Source organism: Peromyscus californicus, unplaced genomic scaffold (assembly GCF_007827085.1).
Source record: "Peromyscus californicus insignis strain IS unplaced genomic scaffold, ASM782708v3 Scaffold_19__1_contigs__length_69161282, whole genome shotgun sequence".
Classification (NCBI taxonomy): Eukaryota; Metazoa; Chordata; class Mammalia; order Rodentia; family Cricetidae; genus Peromyscus; species Peromyscus californicus.
Genome location: NW_026294491.1, coordinates 36,972,667 through 36,988,608, shown reverse-complemented (window position 1 = coordinate 36,988,608; position 15,942 = coordinate 36,972,667). Strand labels below are relative to the sequence as shown.

Here is a 15,942-nt window from a genome sequence, read left to right as displayed (position 1 = left end):
GTCATTATCAACACACGGAAGGCAACTAAACTCATGGGTTGAAAGAGAAAACTCCAACTCTAAGCTTGGGGATAAACGTATTTTTAAATGATTCAAAAAGGAAGGGGAACAAGAGTATGGAGGAATACTAAACAAACATACCAAAAGAAAGCACACGCCACAGTATTCTCACCCGTGAGGCTCAACTCACTCGACCCTGCCCCGGAAACACTAAGTATGTGAGTACATTCCAAAGTCCCAGCAGGAGCCGGGTGTGGTAGCACACGCCTTTAATCTCAGTACTGGGGAGGCAGAGGCAGGTGGATCTCCATGAGTTTGAGCCTGCCCAGTCTATGCAATGAGTTCTAGTCCAGCCAGGGCTACACAGTCAGACACTATCTCAAAACACTAACTACAATAATTACTAACTAAAATATTAGCTGGATAAGTAACCATTAAGGTAAGGTCAAAGGACCTATGTTCCCAACGACATAATATTATCATTGATGAAACAAAAACTATAAGAGAATTAAAAAAAAAAATGGTTAGTGAGACCCGTACTTCACTTCTTAGTCCACAACCAATCAAGTGGAAAGAACAGTCAGGTGCTGTGGTGGTTTGAGTTCATCAACAGCAGGTCCAGAACCACCTGGAAGGCTGGCCTTTAGCGTGCCTGCAGGGGTTTATCTAGGCTGTGGTAACTGAGGCAGGACGACCTGCCCACTGTGGGCAGCACCTTCCTCTGGCTCTGATCCCGGACTATCTGAACAGGGAAAGGGAGCTCTCTGAGCAGCAGCAAGCCTTCATCCTTCCCTGCTTGGCTGTGGGTGTATTGTGACCAGCTCACGTTCCTCCCACTTTGCTTCCCCCGCCCCGCCCCCTTGAGCTGTGAGCTAGAATAAAACCTTTCTCCCTTAAGTCGCTTCTGTAGGGACATGACATCCCAGCAACAGGGACAGATACTAGAAACTGAAATTGAACAGGGTGCATATAATTGATGTATTCATAAAATCCCAGAACTTCTCTGCAGTGCACACAGAAAACTCACAAAAGCTAAGTACCTCTCAAGCTGCAAAGAAAACACCAATTAGAGTGGGACTTGGATGGACATTTTCCAATCAAGATATAATTAGGTATCGATAACCAGTCTAGAGAATGGGGTAAAAGGGATGAAGTGGGAAATGCGACTTCTTTTGACTATGTGTATCTTTTTATACAGATTATTTTTAAAGCAGGCTCATGCTTCTCATGCCCCCAAAATAATTCAAAACAGGAAACAAGAATACCAATCCTGAACCCATCACTGAAGAATGAGGGATATAAACATGCTGAAATGGACGAGGAAGGAGGAAACTAAGCCAATCACCTTTGGAAAACAGCCCTCTGGATGCCGTGAGGACAAATAATGCACCCTAGTTCCCAGCACGTGCTGGATCTCAGGATCAGCCCAACAACTCAAAACCTGCTTTATGCTTAGTTAACTTGGAAAAACAAGTTGATTCACTGTGAATCCTGACAACCAGGTTGTTCACTTTGGAGAAAAGGGTTTAATAACTGAGGAGTGAGGGAAGGCTAGAGTGGACCCTATGAGACTGGAGTCAGAGATACCATTAAAAACATATGGTAGACATATGATTTACACATAGAGAGCCATAAAATTATACAGAAATAGGGGAATCTCTACTGGAAGGGTGAGAAAAAAATGTTCCCTCAGCTAATGAGCACATGCAGAATCGAGATCTTGGGGTGTGTGTGTGTGTGTATGTGTGTGTTCCTGTATATCCGGGTACTTATATGCTCATGTGAGAACAGCAGATAACTTTGCACCCTCCTCAGGAATACTGCTTACCTACCTCCTTTGAGATAGCATAGCCCACTACCCTGGAGCTCACAAATTAGGCTAGACTGGCTGCCAGCAAATCCCAGGCGTCCCCTGTCTCTGCCTCCCTACGGCTATGACTCCAAGTGTGTGCCACCACCACACCTGGCATTTGTATGTGGGTTCTGGGGACTTAAACTCAGGTCCTCATGCTCATAAGGTAAACAATTTACTGACTGAGCCATCCCCCAGGCCCCAGATCTTGATTTCTGAGACCCACCTCTAATACAAAGAAGCAGGTTCCTTCAAAAAGTACCCAAGTTCAGGGCCAGGAAAATGCAAGATTAACTTAAAACTATTCTGATTCAACAAAGTGAAGAGAAACAGCCAGGCCACAGGAGGTGGAACAGCCAATGGCAACAACAGACCACACGCACATGCACGTGCACAACTTGATTAACAAACCAGAACTGGTTGATATATCTACAACTGAGTATAAGGAACTCCAATTAACAAATGGAGAGACAATGGAAAGGGAACACACACAAGCATCATTTCCGCGGGGAGTCATGGGGAAGCTGAGTCAGTGCCGACGTTCTGATGAGAAGCAGGTCCTTTCCCCGATCTTAAAAAAAGTCTTGCCAGGTAGCAGTGGCACAAGCCTTTAATCCCAGCACTCGGGAGGCAGAGCCAGGCGGATCTCTGTGAGTTCGAGGCCAGACTGGTCTACAGAGTGAGATCCAGAACAGGCATCAAAACTACACAGAGAAACCTTGTCTCGAAAAACAAAAACAAAAAAAGTCTTGCCCACCACAAGACAACTCTGAACACATAAAGAAAAACATCATCTTTACAGTAGAAAAGCCTGGCGTATGTCAACTAAACATGTCACAGTAACTTGACCAACTCTCATGTATAAACCGATCTGATCTGTTAGTTCTTGCCAACAGGCTGACAGCTGACACTGTTAAAGCCATTTATGTCAGAAGACTGTCTCCATTGTCACCTGTGAACACCATGAAACAGAGTCCTCTCCACTCAGCACTTCACACTGACTGTGTTGTGTGCCCCCTACACACCACATGCAAAACTGGCCCTGTCACCGTAAAACACCAATTCAAACTCTAAGTTGGGACCTTAAAGATTTAAGGGAGGGCTTCGAGTATTTCCAGACAAACTGTACCAATGTAGATGGACAGGGTGACAGGCTAGCTAAGGTTATTTCCAAAGCGTTGACAACCATTACAGTTATCATCAACATCACCACTTGTCAGTTTTCTGGCCACATCCTGCCTGATACTACCTCAAAAATCCATGCAATCTCTCCACTCCACTCAAAACAGTATCTCACCATCAACACAGCCCTGTAACCCCACCGACTGCCTATCCTGTTTGGTGGTAGGCTATAAAATTATTATTTTTTGTCTTTTGGTGGGGGGGGGGGCGTTGAGACAAGATTTCTCTGTTTAACAGTACTCGCATTGTAGACCAGGCTTGGCCTTGAACACACTGAGATCCGCTTGCCTCTGCCTCCCAAGTGCTGGGATTAAAGGCGTGTGCCACCACCGTCTGGCTTTATCCTTTTTAAAAAAAAAAAAAAAAAAAAAAAAAAAAAAAAAAAAAACAACCAACATCAGCTAGGATCTTAGCTGCAGCCAGCAGAAACTAGAAAAATTATTTACTGAAAGATGGCTTGAATGAACACATGGGGCCTGTGGTTGGGTTGAGGAATCACGCTGGGAATACTCACAAAAAGTCACACTGCAGTCAGGAATCACATCTAAGTCACAGTTGGTCACCATGACCACCTGATCCTGGCTCCCTTATCTCTGATTTTAAATATGTATTTATTTACTTGGATAGAGGGAAGCTGCTATGGCGTGCATGTGGAGGTCAGGGTATAACTATCGGGCATCACTTATCCTGCACCATGACGGTCTAGGGATTGACTCAGCTCATCAGACTTGGCGGCCAGCTCCTTCACCTGCTGAGCCAACTCACTGGAATACAGAAATATAAATGGACCCTCTGTCCAGACGCCTTGCAAGCTTTCCCTGTTATTTCTTTTGGGTTTTCTATCATCTGAAAATAAAGAGGCTCTGATACAAAGTACGGGATGAGAACAGTAAACCATAAAGCAAACCGTTGGCATTTTTCATTTTCATAGCGAGGTGGAGACACTTCATCCCATCAGGGTTTACACCTGGGGACTCCCCAAATACAAGGCCAGGGCATGAAAAACACAGTCTGCTAAAACCCAGAGCACATTATGAGGAAATACTTTGCCAAAATGATCTTGGGTAATAAAAATAATACAAGAATTAGTATATAGAATAAGAGCAAAAAAACATAAATATGAGGCATATAGTTAACAAAAGATCATTATACTCTAAATACTATAATTAAACTCTAAGTTTTAAAAAAGGACCAACCATACTTGGGTCACACAATGAATCCTCCAGAGCAACTTAATTCATTCCTTTGAGCGCCTTCTGAAGTTCTGAACTAAGCCAGTAAACTTTCAATAAGGCATCGATGTTCAGTCACTTACAATTCTAATATTCTCTAAGTGTTTTATCATATACCTAAAGGACTCATGAGGTGAGATATCCAGAGGAACAAAGGACAAATACATAGCTAATGATGACTCTTCCAAAGACAGGCATCCTTTAGTCCTTTCAAGAAAATAAATATGTACTGGAGAGATGGATCAGTGGTTAGGAGCACTGGCTGCTCTTCCAGAGGTCCCAAGTTCAATTCCCAGCACCCACATGGCAGCTCACACCTGTCTGTTAACTCCAGTCCTAGGGGTCCAACTCCCTCTTCTGGCCTCCACTGATAGCAGGCATGCTGGTGGCATCTAGATACAGATGCAGGCAAAACATCCATACACATATTTTCATCTTTCTCTAGGGCCTAGCCAGCTAAGTACAGTCCTCGAACTCATTAAGGAAACTTCTCTTTGCAACAAATGGAGACCATTACAGAAAACCACAACCAATCCATACACAGAACTGCGGAGCCCAGGCCATCGACAACACAACTCCCGCACCTAAGGCTCAGGGAGCATTGCGTGAGAGGGGTGGAAAGATCCTAAGAGCCAGAGAAACAGGGAGTACAGTGTGAGGTCATGTCTCCTAGGAAGGAGTGTCAAAGGCTACACTCATAAAGTTTCATCAGCATGGCTGCCTAAACAACACGAGCTGAACAAAGGCAACAACAGACATGCCGGAGTGGATGGGAAAAAAAGCCCACGCAGCCTCAAACGTTACACAAAGAACTACCAGCCACGAAGGAACGCTGAGAGCAGGAGCAGAGAGTCTTCCCTGGGGAAGAACATGCCAATGTGGTATCCAATACCAAAAGGTCAGCCCTAAAAACATATATATATGTTACATACAGATTGAGCCGGTTCTAGTTATGTATTTAGGGATATACATACACATAGACATACACATACATATACATACACACACACACACACACACATGTGTTTATGATAACAGTTTATGAAAAAAGAGGCCACGAATTTCAAAGAGAGCAAGGAAGGGCATATTGGGGGGGGTGCATTGGGAGGAGGAAATGATCTAATTATATTATAATCTCAAAAAACAAAACGATTTAAAAATTAAAATGAATAAATGCTTTAAATTCTAAAAAGAAAAAAAAGGTAATAAGTAAACAAATAAAAATATAAAGAACAAAAAGGGCCCAGGGAAAGACCACAGCCCCCAGTGACCTACAGGTGCTCCCCACACTCTAGCACTTTGTTTTGATTTCAAAACAGATCTTGTATGGCTTTGGCTGGCTTTGAACTCCCAGAAATCCTCCTGTCTCAGTCTTCTGAGGTCCGGGTTTACAGGCATGGATCAATATGCCCAGCATTTCCCCCACTTTTTTCATTATTAATCTCTCCTCATATGTTTAAACTAGAGATAATGCACGCTTTCACAGAAATCCCTGATTTGTTTGAAAAAAAAAAATATATATATATATACACACACACATATATGTGTGTGTATGCATATGGATATATATTTTTTCATATTTGCCTGTTAGTGCTATCCCTGATTTAAATGGGAGACCGGAGGTAGCTTCACAGAAGGGATGGAGGAAGCAGAGAGTGGAAAGGAAGAGGCAGTGTTCAGACGCTGGAGTAATACACACAGAACAGAGGACACACAGATCTGTACAACATACTGGGTACAGGACGATTAGCACTGCACACAGAGAACTCCCATGAGCATATGGGATACCTGGAGGAGCAGCAGCTTGAGAGGGCTAGACTAATTTAGTTCTGGAAAAATTAAGAGTTGCCTGTCTTACTCACTGTTCTATTGCTGTGAAGAGACACCATGACCAAGGCAACTCTTGTAAGAGAAAGCATTTAACTGGGGGCTTGCTTACCATTGTTCAGAGGTTTAGTCCATCATCATCATGGCAGCCTACAGGCGACCTTGATGCAGTAGCAAAGAACTACATCCTGATGTGTAGGCAGAGAGACAGACTCTAGGTTTGGCATGGGATTTTGAAACCTCAAAGCCCACCCCTAGTAACACACTTCCTTCAACAAGGTCACACCTCTTAATCCTTTTAATCCTTTCAAACAGTGCCACTCCCTGGTGACTAAGCATGTAAAACATAGGAGTCTATGGAGGCCATTCTTATTTAAACAGCTACAATGCTCATTAGACATTTGTACAATGTTATTGAGTAGGTGAGCAGAAACAGATGCTGAGGAGAGTCTAAAGATCTCCAGTCATCCTGTGCACAAATCATGGTCAAAGCCACAGAAGATGTACCTGTTACTAGTGCCTGACAGACCTCAGGCTACCAGAACACCTAGGGAAAAAAACTTCTAACTAACCCATAGAGACACAAGCACACTCAGGAATGATTTTGAATTGCCTCGTGGCTGAATCCAGTGAAACATTTCAATTCTTCTGTTCAAGACAGACATTCTGCATTGAAATTCTAAGGAGACAGGCAGACAAACACTACAGTCCAAGAGGGCTTTTCAGAGACTGGAGCACTGCTAACACTATACAAAAACAATATTCTCACTGCAAATAAATTCTAACTTTATAAAAATGTATCTGTACGGGCAGCGGTGGCACATGCCTTTAATCCCAGCACTTGGAAGGCAGAGCAGGTGGATCTGTGTAAGTTCGAGGCCAGCCTGGTCTACAGAGCAAGATCCAGGACAGGCACCAAAACTAGAGAGAAACCCTGTCTCGAAAAACCAAAAAACAAACAAGCAAATAAATAAATAAATATAAATAAATAAAAATGTATCTGGCAGAAAGTGGCATCACAGCATAATCCAGAGTCTCAAGGCACCTGCTAGCTACTAACAGTTTGACCAAGATATAATTTTTTCTTACTTATTTTAGTAATGCATATTAAGGAGTTGCATATATGTGTTTATCTGCTTAAATATATTTCTGAAAATGCAAATGTTTGTACTGGGTTGGTTTTTACAAGCACAATGCTGAGTCAAGAGTGCACTTTCAATATTAATAGTCATTGCTTAGCTGCTTTCCAAAGAAGTAGTGCCCATCTCTAGGGGCAGACATATGTGATTGGCAGGTCTGGTTACTTAAAAGAAAAAAAATCATAAAGTTAATACAAATAACAAAATGGACAAACTACTTTGAAGCATTGATTCCCCTCACATATGAAAATTCCTTACAAATCAAAGCATAAAAAAAAATAAGCAAAGTTTATAGAAAAACCATTATAAATGTGAATGGTCAGAATCGACACAAACCTACATTTAATCCCATACAGTAAAGAAATCCAAGTTAAATAAAGACAAAGAATTACTTTTCAACCAACCAGTCTCCAAACTAAGCTATTTTGGCAAAGGTCAAAGTGTTACTTTCTACCCATCACACTGGAAAATCAAATTGCTCTAGTTTGTTTATCTATTGCTATGATTTAAAAAAAAAAAAAAAAAAACCACTCTGACCAAAAGCAACTCAGGGGAGCATTTATTTGGCTTATGCTTCCAGGTCACAGTCCATTATTGAGGGAAGTCAGGCCAGAACTCAAGCAGGAACTGAAGCTTAAATCCCACTGCTTGCTGGCTCATTCTCTAGCTCATGTTCAAGCTTTCTTATACGACGCAGGACCACCTGCACAGGGATGCTGCCACCCACAGTGGACTAGGCCATCTCAATCATCAATTCAAGACGATCTGTCACAGATATGGCCACATAGGATCTAAGCGATTCTTGGAGGTTTCTCTTCCTGGGTGACTCTAGGTTATGTTAAGTTGATGATGAAAACTAACCAGTACAGACTAATATTACCTGGGGGGAAAAAATGAGCTCTTTCCTAGACTGATGGAAGAGGAGGTAGCTCAACCTTTGCAGTTGCATGCTGGTCACACAGGAGTATTTTAATGTGTCTGGGTCCTGAGCCATATTTAAGAAATTAGTACCAAGTCAGTAACTATACAGATGTGCAACACTTTATTTACACAAATACTTGATGCTTTGCTGATCATTGTAGGAACTCAAGAAAAAAAAACCCTCACCTATAGATCAGAAATTTAAAAAAAAAAAATGATTCTGAAACCAGACTACAAAATATTTGGACGCCAGAAAAAAAAAAAAAAAATGATGCTGGTACCTTTAGTCTCTTAAAATCTCTTTGGGGACACATGGAAAAATATTCACAATATAACAACATATACAGAACGATCCTCTGGTATATATGTATACAAGCCATAGGAAGAACTATTTAAGTTTTTAAAAACTAATGTTCTATTTGCACGACGAAAAACAGGCAAGTTCCATTATATGTTTATGTAACTGATTTTAGTAGTATGTATGTGTTTACTTTGTCATTGAGACCATATTCAGATGAAAAGAAATAAAGAACTCTGAAACAGGGGGACTCGGAGCCCAGAACTAGCTCTCTCCATAAAGGGGAGAGGGCTAAGGAGTGACCTAGATCTCATGGGTGCCACTGGGCTACACGGCCAGCCCTTCCCCAGTTGAAAATCCAGCAGGATAATGGGACAATGAGTCCTCTAAGGCTGTGGTTCTCATCCTTCCTAATACAGTTCCTTATGGTGTGGTAATGCCTAATACCTTCTTTAACACAGTTCCTCATTGTGTAGTAACCCCAACCATAAAATTATTTTGTTGTTATTTCATAACTGTAATTTTGCTACTGTTACGAATCATAATGCAAATATCTGATATACAGGGTATCTGATATGCGATTTCCCCCCTCCCCTCACCAAGGGGTAGCTACCCATAGGTTAAGAACTGCTGGTCTAAATGCTTTTAAAAACACACACAAATATTTGATTAGCATCTTAACTCTCAGATTACATACGGTGAAAAAAAAATAACAAGGAATTACCTCTCCTATGAAGACAACTATAACACAGTCCAGCTTCTCTTCAGGATACAGATTATCAATAAGGGAGTGTAGGGTTTCTATGAGGTAAGATTTGACTTCTCTCTTCACGGTAGGAATTCCCATTACTATTGAAACTGGAAAAAAAGAATACAGTAATTATGTAAAAAGATTTTAGAATGACAATACAGATGTATGCATAGGAGTAATTGAGGGATTCAATTTTAGAAAGAAAAAGAGTAAAAGGGAATGTCTATAATACTATAATTCTCTTCCACAGGGCTAGGCTGGGTGTGTGTGTGTGTGTGTGTGTGTGTGTGTGTGTGTGTGTAAACACCACTGCAAGTAAGTGATAATAATAAAAGGCTAAACCTCACAGCAAAACAAACAGCTGCAAAAAGCATGTTCCCCCACAAGTAAAGGTCAGACACACTGACATCTCACACACAATGAATGTCCTGTGGATCAGCAGCTCGAGGGAACCACACAGGCAAAGAAACACCAGGCAAATACAATTTAGGGACAAGTCACAAAATAACCAGTGTCAAGACCTGCCCCAGACAGAAAAGACTAAGAAAACATAATGAAGTAATGATGTCATGGAACCTGGGATCCTAAGTCATAACAGAAAAATGAGCATGGTAAAATCTCGAGTGAGATCAATGATTCATTAATAGTATGGTGTCAATGCGAACTTCCTGGTTTGGGACCCTGTGGTGTGAGTATAGATGATGGGAATATTTGAGGGCACTGGGTCCTCAGCTGGCAGAGGGAGCAGTGTGAACTACGGATTGTGAATGACACTTTAAAAGGTTCAAAATTATAGCTTCTACCATACTGCTTGTTATGAATGCAAGCTTACTCTTGCATGATTAAGGCATCAGGGAACAATTTGGATGTAACATGAATTTCACATTTGTTTATGTGTGATTTCTTCTCTGAGACACACAGTAGGGAGACACTGGACAAATGAACCCAGCTAAGCCAAGTTAAGAAAAATGAACTGAACCGTGTGGGAAAACACAAAAAGCACACACCTTCAACATCTACCAGCTGCTATGAAGACAACCATTGGCCTCGTCCACACAGGGGTAGACTGTCCAATTTCAGACATTTCACCCTGTACCGCTCACAACAGCCTCCAGGCTGGAGCCCTCCTGCAATCTATTCCATCGGGAGAGCCTCCTGGTGTTCTTAAGCGAAGTACCGTATTCAGTGTAGTTAACTTGTGCCATGTATAATCACGTGCGATCTTACAGGTTCTTCTTCACGTGCAACCGAGAGAGTTCAGCACTGTGATCCTAACCCCATTGTTTTTTCCCATTTTATCACACAATTTTATCTGGCTCAGTGATTTGAGGGATTCCACACATCGTATTTCAAAGTATTTTTTAAAAAATTATATCTGTGTATCCTGCATATTGGGCGTTAACAGCTTAGATGCAAGACTGCAAAACATCAGTAGTGAATTTCTGCCCTCTGTGGTTCTCCCATTGTGCTATAAGCCTGTATTTAAGACCTCCTCCCTCCTTCAATAAACGGCATTCGGCATTCAAAAATAAAAAAAAACAAAACAACAACAACAAAAAAAACAGGGACCTCCCATGGTTTCGGTTTAACATTCACTGGGTGCTGGCAGGTTGGAATAGTAAAGGCTAGAGCTGATTATATAGTGGAAAGGCCATAGGTCTCAAGGCCAATTCAAATTAAAAATTGAAAATTTTGCTTATTTATTTTAAAAAAAAATTATATCTTGGAGCTGGAGAGATGGTCAGATGCTCAGAGGTTAAGAGCACTGGCTGCTCTTCCACAGGTCCTGAGTTCAATTCCCAGCAACCACAGGGTGGCTCACAACCATCTATAATGAGATCTGATATTCTCTTCTGGCGGGCAGGTATACATGAAGGTAGAACACTACATACATAAAAAATAAAAAAAAATCTTTAAAAAATTATATCTTAAAGCATTAATATTCTAAGTATTACACATACACCACAGCAAATGTTAAAAAATAATCCTAAATCAGGTGTGCCAGCACACACCTTTAATCCCAGTACTCAGGAGGCAGAGACAGGCAGATCTCTGTGAGTTCAAGGCCAGCCTGGTTCCAGAAAAGCCAGACTACATAGAGAGTCCCTGTCTCAAACAAAACAAAAACGAATCTTAATCATGGAACAGTTTACTGGAGATGCTAAGAAATACGTAGAATTCTGAAGCTGAAAGGCCAGGGCTCTACCCTCACTGTTCTGCAAGTGACAAGACTAAGGAACAAGCTGTAGGAGGAAGTGTCGCTAAGGCCCTCCCTTCCACTCTAGAGATAAACAGTTGTCAGGGCCTCCAAGATGTATTCTACTTGTTCTGCACCTCATAAACACAAGGCGATATTCTAGGTGTTAGGCATTAACCGGGGAACAATTTAAATGATGCCTTTGCTTTCATGAGACTTATGAGAGCGGAGGAAGAACACTCCAGAAGAGGAAGCAGCAGGATGCTGAAGACACGGTGATCTTGACATTATCAAGATCTAGCGGGATCAGAATAGATCTAAGGCAGAAAAAGCCTCCGTGGAGAGAATCAGGGGTCAGGTCAAGCATCCCACACTGAGTTCAATTCTGAACAGCAGAGTCAGTCTTGGGAGGTTAGGAGCAGGGGAGTCACATTTCAGATTCTAAAACTTATTTCCTTTAAGCCAGAAAAAAAAAAAGGTAGAAACTATCTAAATTTAGCATTCCCAATCTTCAATTACTCAGTCTACCTTCAGCCATAACTAAGCTATATTCTGCTTTTAGCATCCATTGTTAGTTTAGCCTTCCTTGTTTCCTTAAGACGTCATGATGGTCAGTTGCTCTTCATTCTGTCTTCCCAGCTTAATCTTCCTCTTTCACTGGACATTAGCTGCTGGTATCCTAAGCCCTGGGTGAGTTCATTCACACACAATTCAACAACCAAGTATTCATGAATGATGACCCACAGCATTAAACCGAACTCAGAGTTCCCCCCTGAGTCCCAGATTCAAATACCCAACTGCCTGTTTGACATCTCCACTTCAGCATCTCAAAGCTTCCTCACTTGTCCAAACTTAGCACATTCTCTTCTCTTGAATACCAATGCTGTGAGTCAGAGAGATGGCTCAAAGGTTAACAGCAACTACTGGTTTGCAGAAGATCTGACTCTGGTTCCCACGTTCCCAGCACCCTCAACAAGTGGCTCACAGTGGCCTGTAACTCCAGGGCATCCCACACCTTTGACCTCCCCAGGTACCACACTCACATGCATAGATCCATACAGACACACACACTGTACAGTTAAAATACAATAAAAATAAATTTTAAAAAACAATGCTGTAGAACATGCTTTATTCTCCTGGATTTCAGGAAACAGTGTGCACCATTTGTCCAGTTATTCCATCTGGAATCTTAGAATTCTCCATGGCCACTCCCTCAAGTCCAGCCCCAGTCAGTCCCTCTGTCCTCTCCTTAAGTGCTCAAAAATCATCCAAACACCTCCAAAACCACCTAATGCATGTTCACCCTGTCTCAGGGGGATAATAAAAAGCCCATTTGTTTTGGGGCTTTGTTTGTTTTTTAATTTATTTATATTTCATGTGCATTGGTGTTTTGCCTGCATGTATGTCTGTATGAGGGTGTCGGATCCCCTGGAATTGGAGTTACAGACAGTTGTGAGCTGCCATGTGGGTGCTGGGATTTGAACCTGGGTCCTTTGGAAGAGGAGCCAGTGCTCTTAACCGCTGAACCATCTCTCCAGCCCCTGATTTTTTTTTTTATTTAATTTATACCATAACAGAGGGATTGGGACACCAACCCACGCCATAAAACCTTTGACCTACAATCTGTCCTGCCTGCAAGATGTGCTAGGGTCCGCGCAAAACTTGTGTGAGTGGCCAACCAATGGTCCAACTTGAGACCCATGCCACAAGAGGGAGCTCACCCCTGACACTGCCTGGAGGGCCAGGAACCACAGTCGGATTGTCCAGAGACCTAGGACAGAACCAAATATGACTGGCCAAAAAAAAAAAAAGTCAGTGAAATGATTCCTAATGATATTCTGCTATACTTGTAGACCAGAGTCTAGCACAATCATCATCAGAGTGGCTATTAAAGGAGAATATCAATGTTAGCTTTTAAAAATAATTAACAATTGATGTTCTAAAGAAAGTAAGAGTATACTATACATCATGTTAGTGTTTGCATATTCAGCCCCTGAAGGATGCCTGGCTTCAGTAAATATTTCTTGAATCAATAAAAAAAAAAAAAAGTTAATCTGAACATGCTATTTTAAGGCTCACAGCCTCCATAGGAAGATCATATGTTATTGTAGATCATATATAAAACAGAAAGATGGAAGAACCAAAACAAGACAGATGCAGAGGCTTATACTAACAGCGTAGATGATGAGAGAAAACAGGGCTGAATCAAAACCCTACAGGGCTGTGGATACGACTCAGCTGAGGGGTGCTGGTCTAGCATGCATGAGACTCTGGGTTCTAACACCAGAACTACAAAAAGGAGAAGCCAACTAAATCAACTTCTCTCAAGTATTAACCCAAGGGCTAGAGAGATGGCTCAGTCATAAAGAGCACATGTCACTCTTGCAGAAGACCTGGGTTCTATTCCCAGGGCCGCATGGTGAAGAGCACATGTTGCTATTTCCAGCACCCATACAGTGGCACACAACCAGTTCCAGTTCCAGAGGACCAAACAACCTCTTCTGACTACCTTCTGAGGGCAGCGCTCCTGGTACCACATGGGACATATGCATACACATCAAAATAAATCTAAAAACATTAACACAAAAATGAAATTCAAACTTGAAAGGATGATACACACTTGTAATTCAGCTACTCAGGAAGGTGAGGAGGAAGGAACTGTGTTCTAAGGAAGCTTGGGCTTCATAGTGAAACTTCATTAAAAAAAAAAATCCCCAAACAACAAAGGAAAATGAATTTCATTATCTCTAGAGTAATCATTTCATCAATTTTAAAATCTATGAAGAAAAAGTCAAAACATCCAAGTTCAATTAAGTTAAAAATTTTAAACTCAAGCAAAAATGGAGAACTAAGAAATACAAAGTAGCCAAAAGGTCCTATAAGGCAAATCCAAGGGCTATGACGGGCCAAGGAGAAAGCAGCAAATCCAAGTGTTACCACAGGGGAAGCTAAGGAGGGAGGCAGTGCCTCGGTCTGTCCAGGGAAAAGCTGGGCAGATGTAAGACGGACCTCTTGGCAGGACTGTGAAGAGCCGTTAATGCTAGGATAGGAAATAAGGGTGAGGAAATAATGCTGGGATAGGAAATAAGATAAGGAAATTCTACCTCCCCATTTTTAAAACAGAAAATTTACGAAGGTTTAAGCATTCATCTGCCTGAACTACATGTCTACTGAATCCCATTCTGCTCCATGGAGAAGAAATGTCCATATCCTTCAATGAGCAGTTTGGACTGAGCCCCAGTTGCTGTGCAGAGATTTAAGGAAGAACAAAAAAAAAAAAAGAATTTTAATCCTCTGTCCTACTTTGACCTACTAGACCTCTTTCTAGTGGTCAAAATAACTTGCCAAACCACAGTTCAGGTAGCAGGCACACAGTGAACGCACCTCCGGTTCTTCCATTGCCAATCTGCACCGCAGGCTGAAGGCTTCCTTCATTTTGCAATAGATGAGGCAAATGATAATAAATACTTGGCACTTGAAGGGATTTTTTGCTTGTCAACTCCTTTAGTAGCTTTATGGTATTATCTGAAACACAGAAAGACAATTAAGTGGTGGGAACCCCTTATCTTACAGAAGCCTCTGATTTTTCTCTCTTGAAAACTAGCTGCGAACATTTTACGTGAATTACAAGTAAGCAGTCTCTAACTATGTCATCTACATATGAAGTCAACAGCAAACACAATGGCCACCACTGAATGTCACTTTCCTGTCTTTTCTTTTTTTTTTTTTTTTTTGGTTTTTCGAGACAGGGTTCCTCTGTGTAGCTTTGCGCCTTTCCTGGGACTCGCTTGGTAGTCCAGGCTGGCCTCGAACTCACAGAGATCCGCCTGGCTCTGCCTCCCGAGTGCTGGGATTAAAGGCGTGCACCACCACCGCCCGGCCCTTTTCTTTTTTTAAGACAGGTTGTTGATACACGTAGCCCAGGCTGGCCTCAAATCTGCTACAAAACTACATTCTTCAATCCCAGGCCTGTGTCACTGTTCCTAACTTTCATTTTCTTTATGCATTAACATTTCACCAAACTTTTATATATAAATTATATTTCTCTAAAAAATTGAAACGGAAAAAATTTAAACAGCAGAAGTAGAGAATGCTCAGCACGTGTCAATCTTCACATGGTTTCAGTTTTCATGGGGGTGGGGGGGAACCAGTGAGCCACTGAATAGACTATGGAGTAAGAACTTCTGTTAATTACACAATCCTGTTTGAAATTTTCATCAAACTGAAATTTCACCTTCTAAACAAGGAAGTTAGTAGGAAAGACTTGTGACCACAACACCATTAAAAATATGACAACAGGGCTGGAGAGATGGCTCAGCCGGCAGGTAAAAGTACTGGCTGCTCTTCCAGAGGACCAGGGTTCCAGCACCCAGTGCCAGGTCTGACACCTTCCTTTGGCTTCCTTGGGCACGCAGGTGGTACATAGATATACATGCAGAAAAAAACAAAACAAAACAAAACACCACCCACACCAAACTCACATACATCATATCACAGATGAAATTAAAGTTGAATCTCATGTGTAAAGAAATCAATAAGTTAC

General features: G+C 41.7%; 1 protein-coding gene across 2 annotated transcripts in view; it reads right to left on the bottom strand.

Annotated features, from left to right (window-relative positions):
* The window catches only part of Mgat4a (alpha-1,3-mannosyl-glycoprotein 4-beta-N-acetylglucosaminyltransferase A), a 100,405-nt gene that overhangs the window by 41,491 nt on the left and 42,972 nt on the right, over positions 1-15,942 (bottom strand). For both annotated transcript variants that reach the window (XM_052745141.1, XM_052745140.1), the window contains exons 4-5: positions 14,784-14,924; positions 9,176-9,309 (exon numbers count right to left, since the gene is read on the bottom strand). In XM_052745141.1, coding sequence (XP_052601101.1) covers positions 9,176-9,309; positions 14,784-14,924 — 275 coding nt within the window. The remainder of the gene's footprint in view (positions 1-9,175; positions 9,310-14,783; positions 14,925-15,942) is intronic.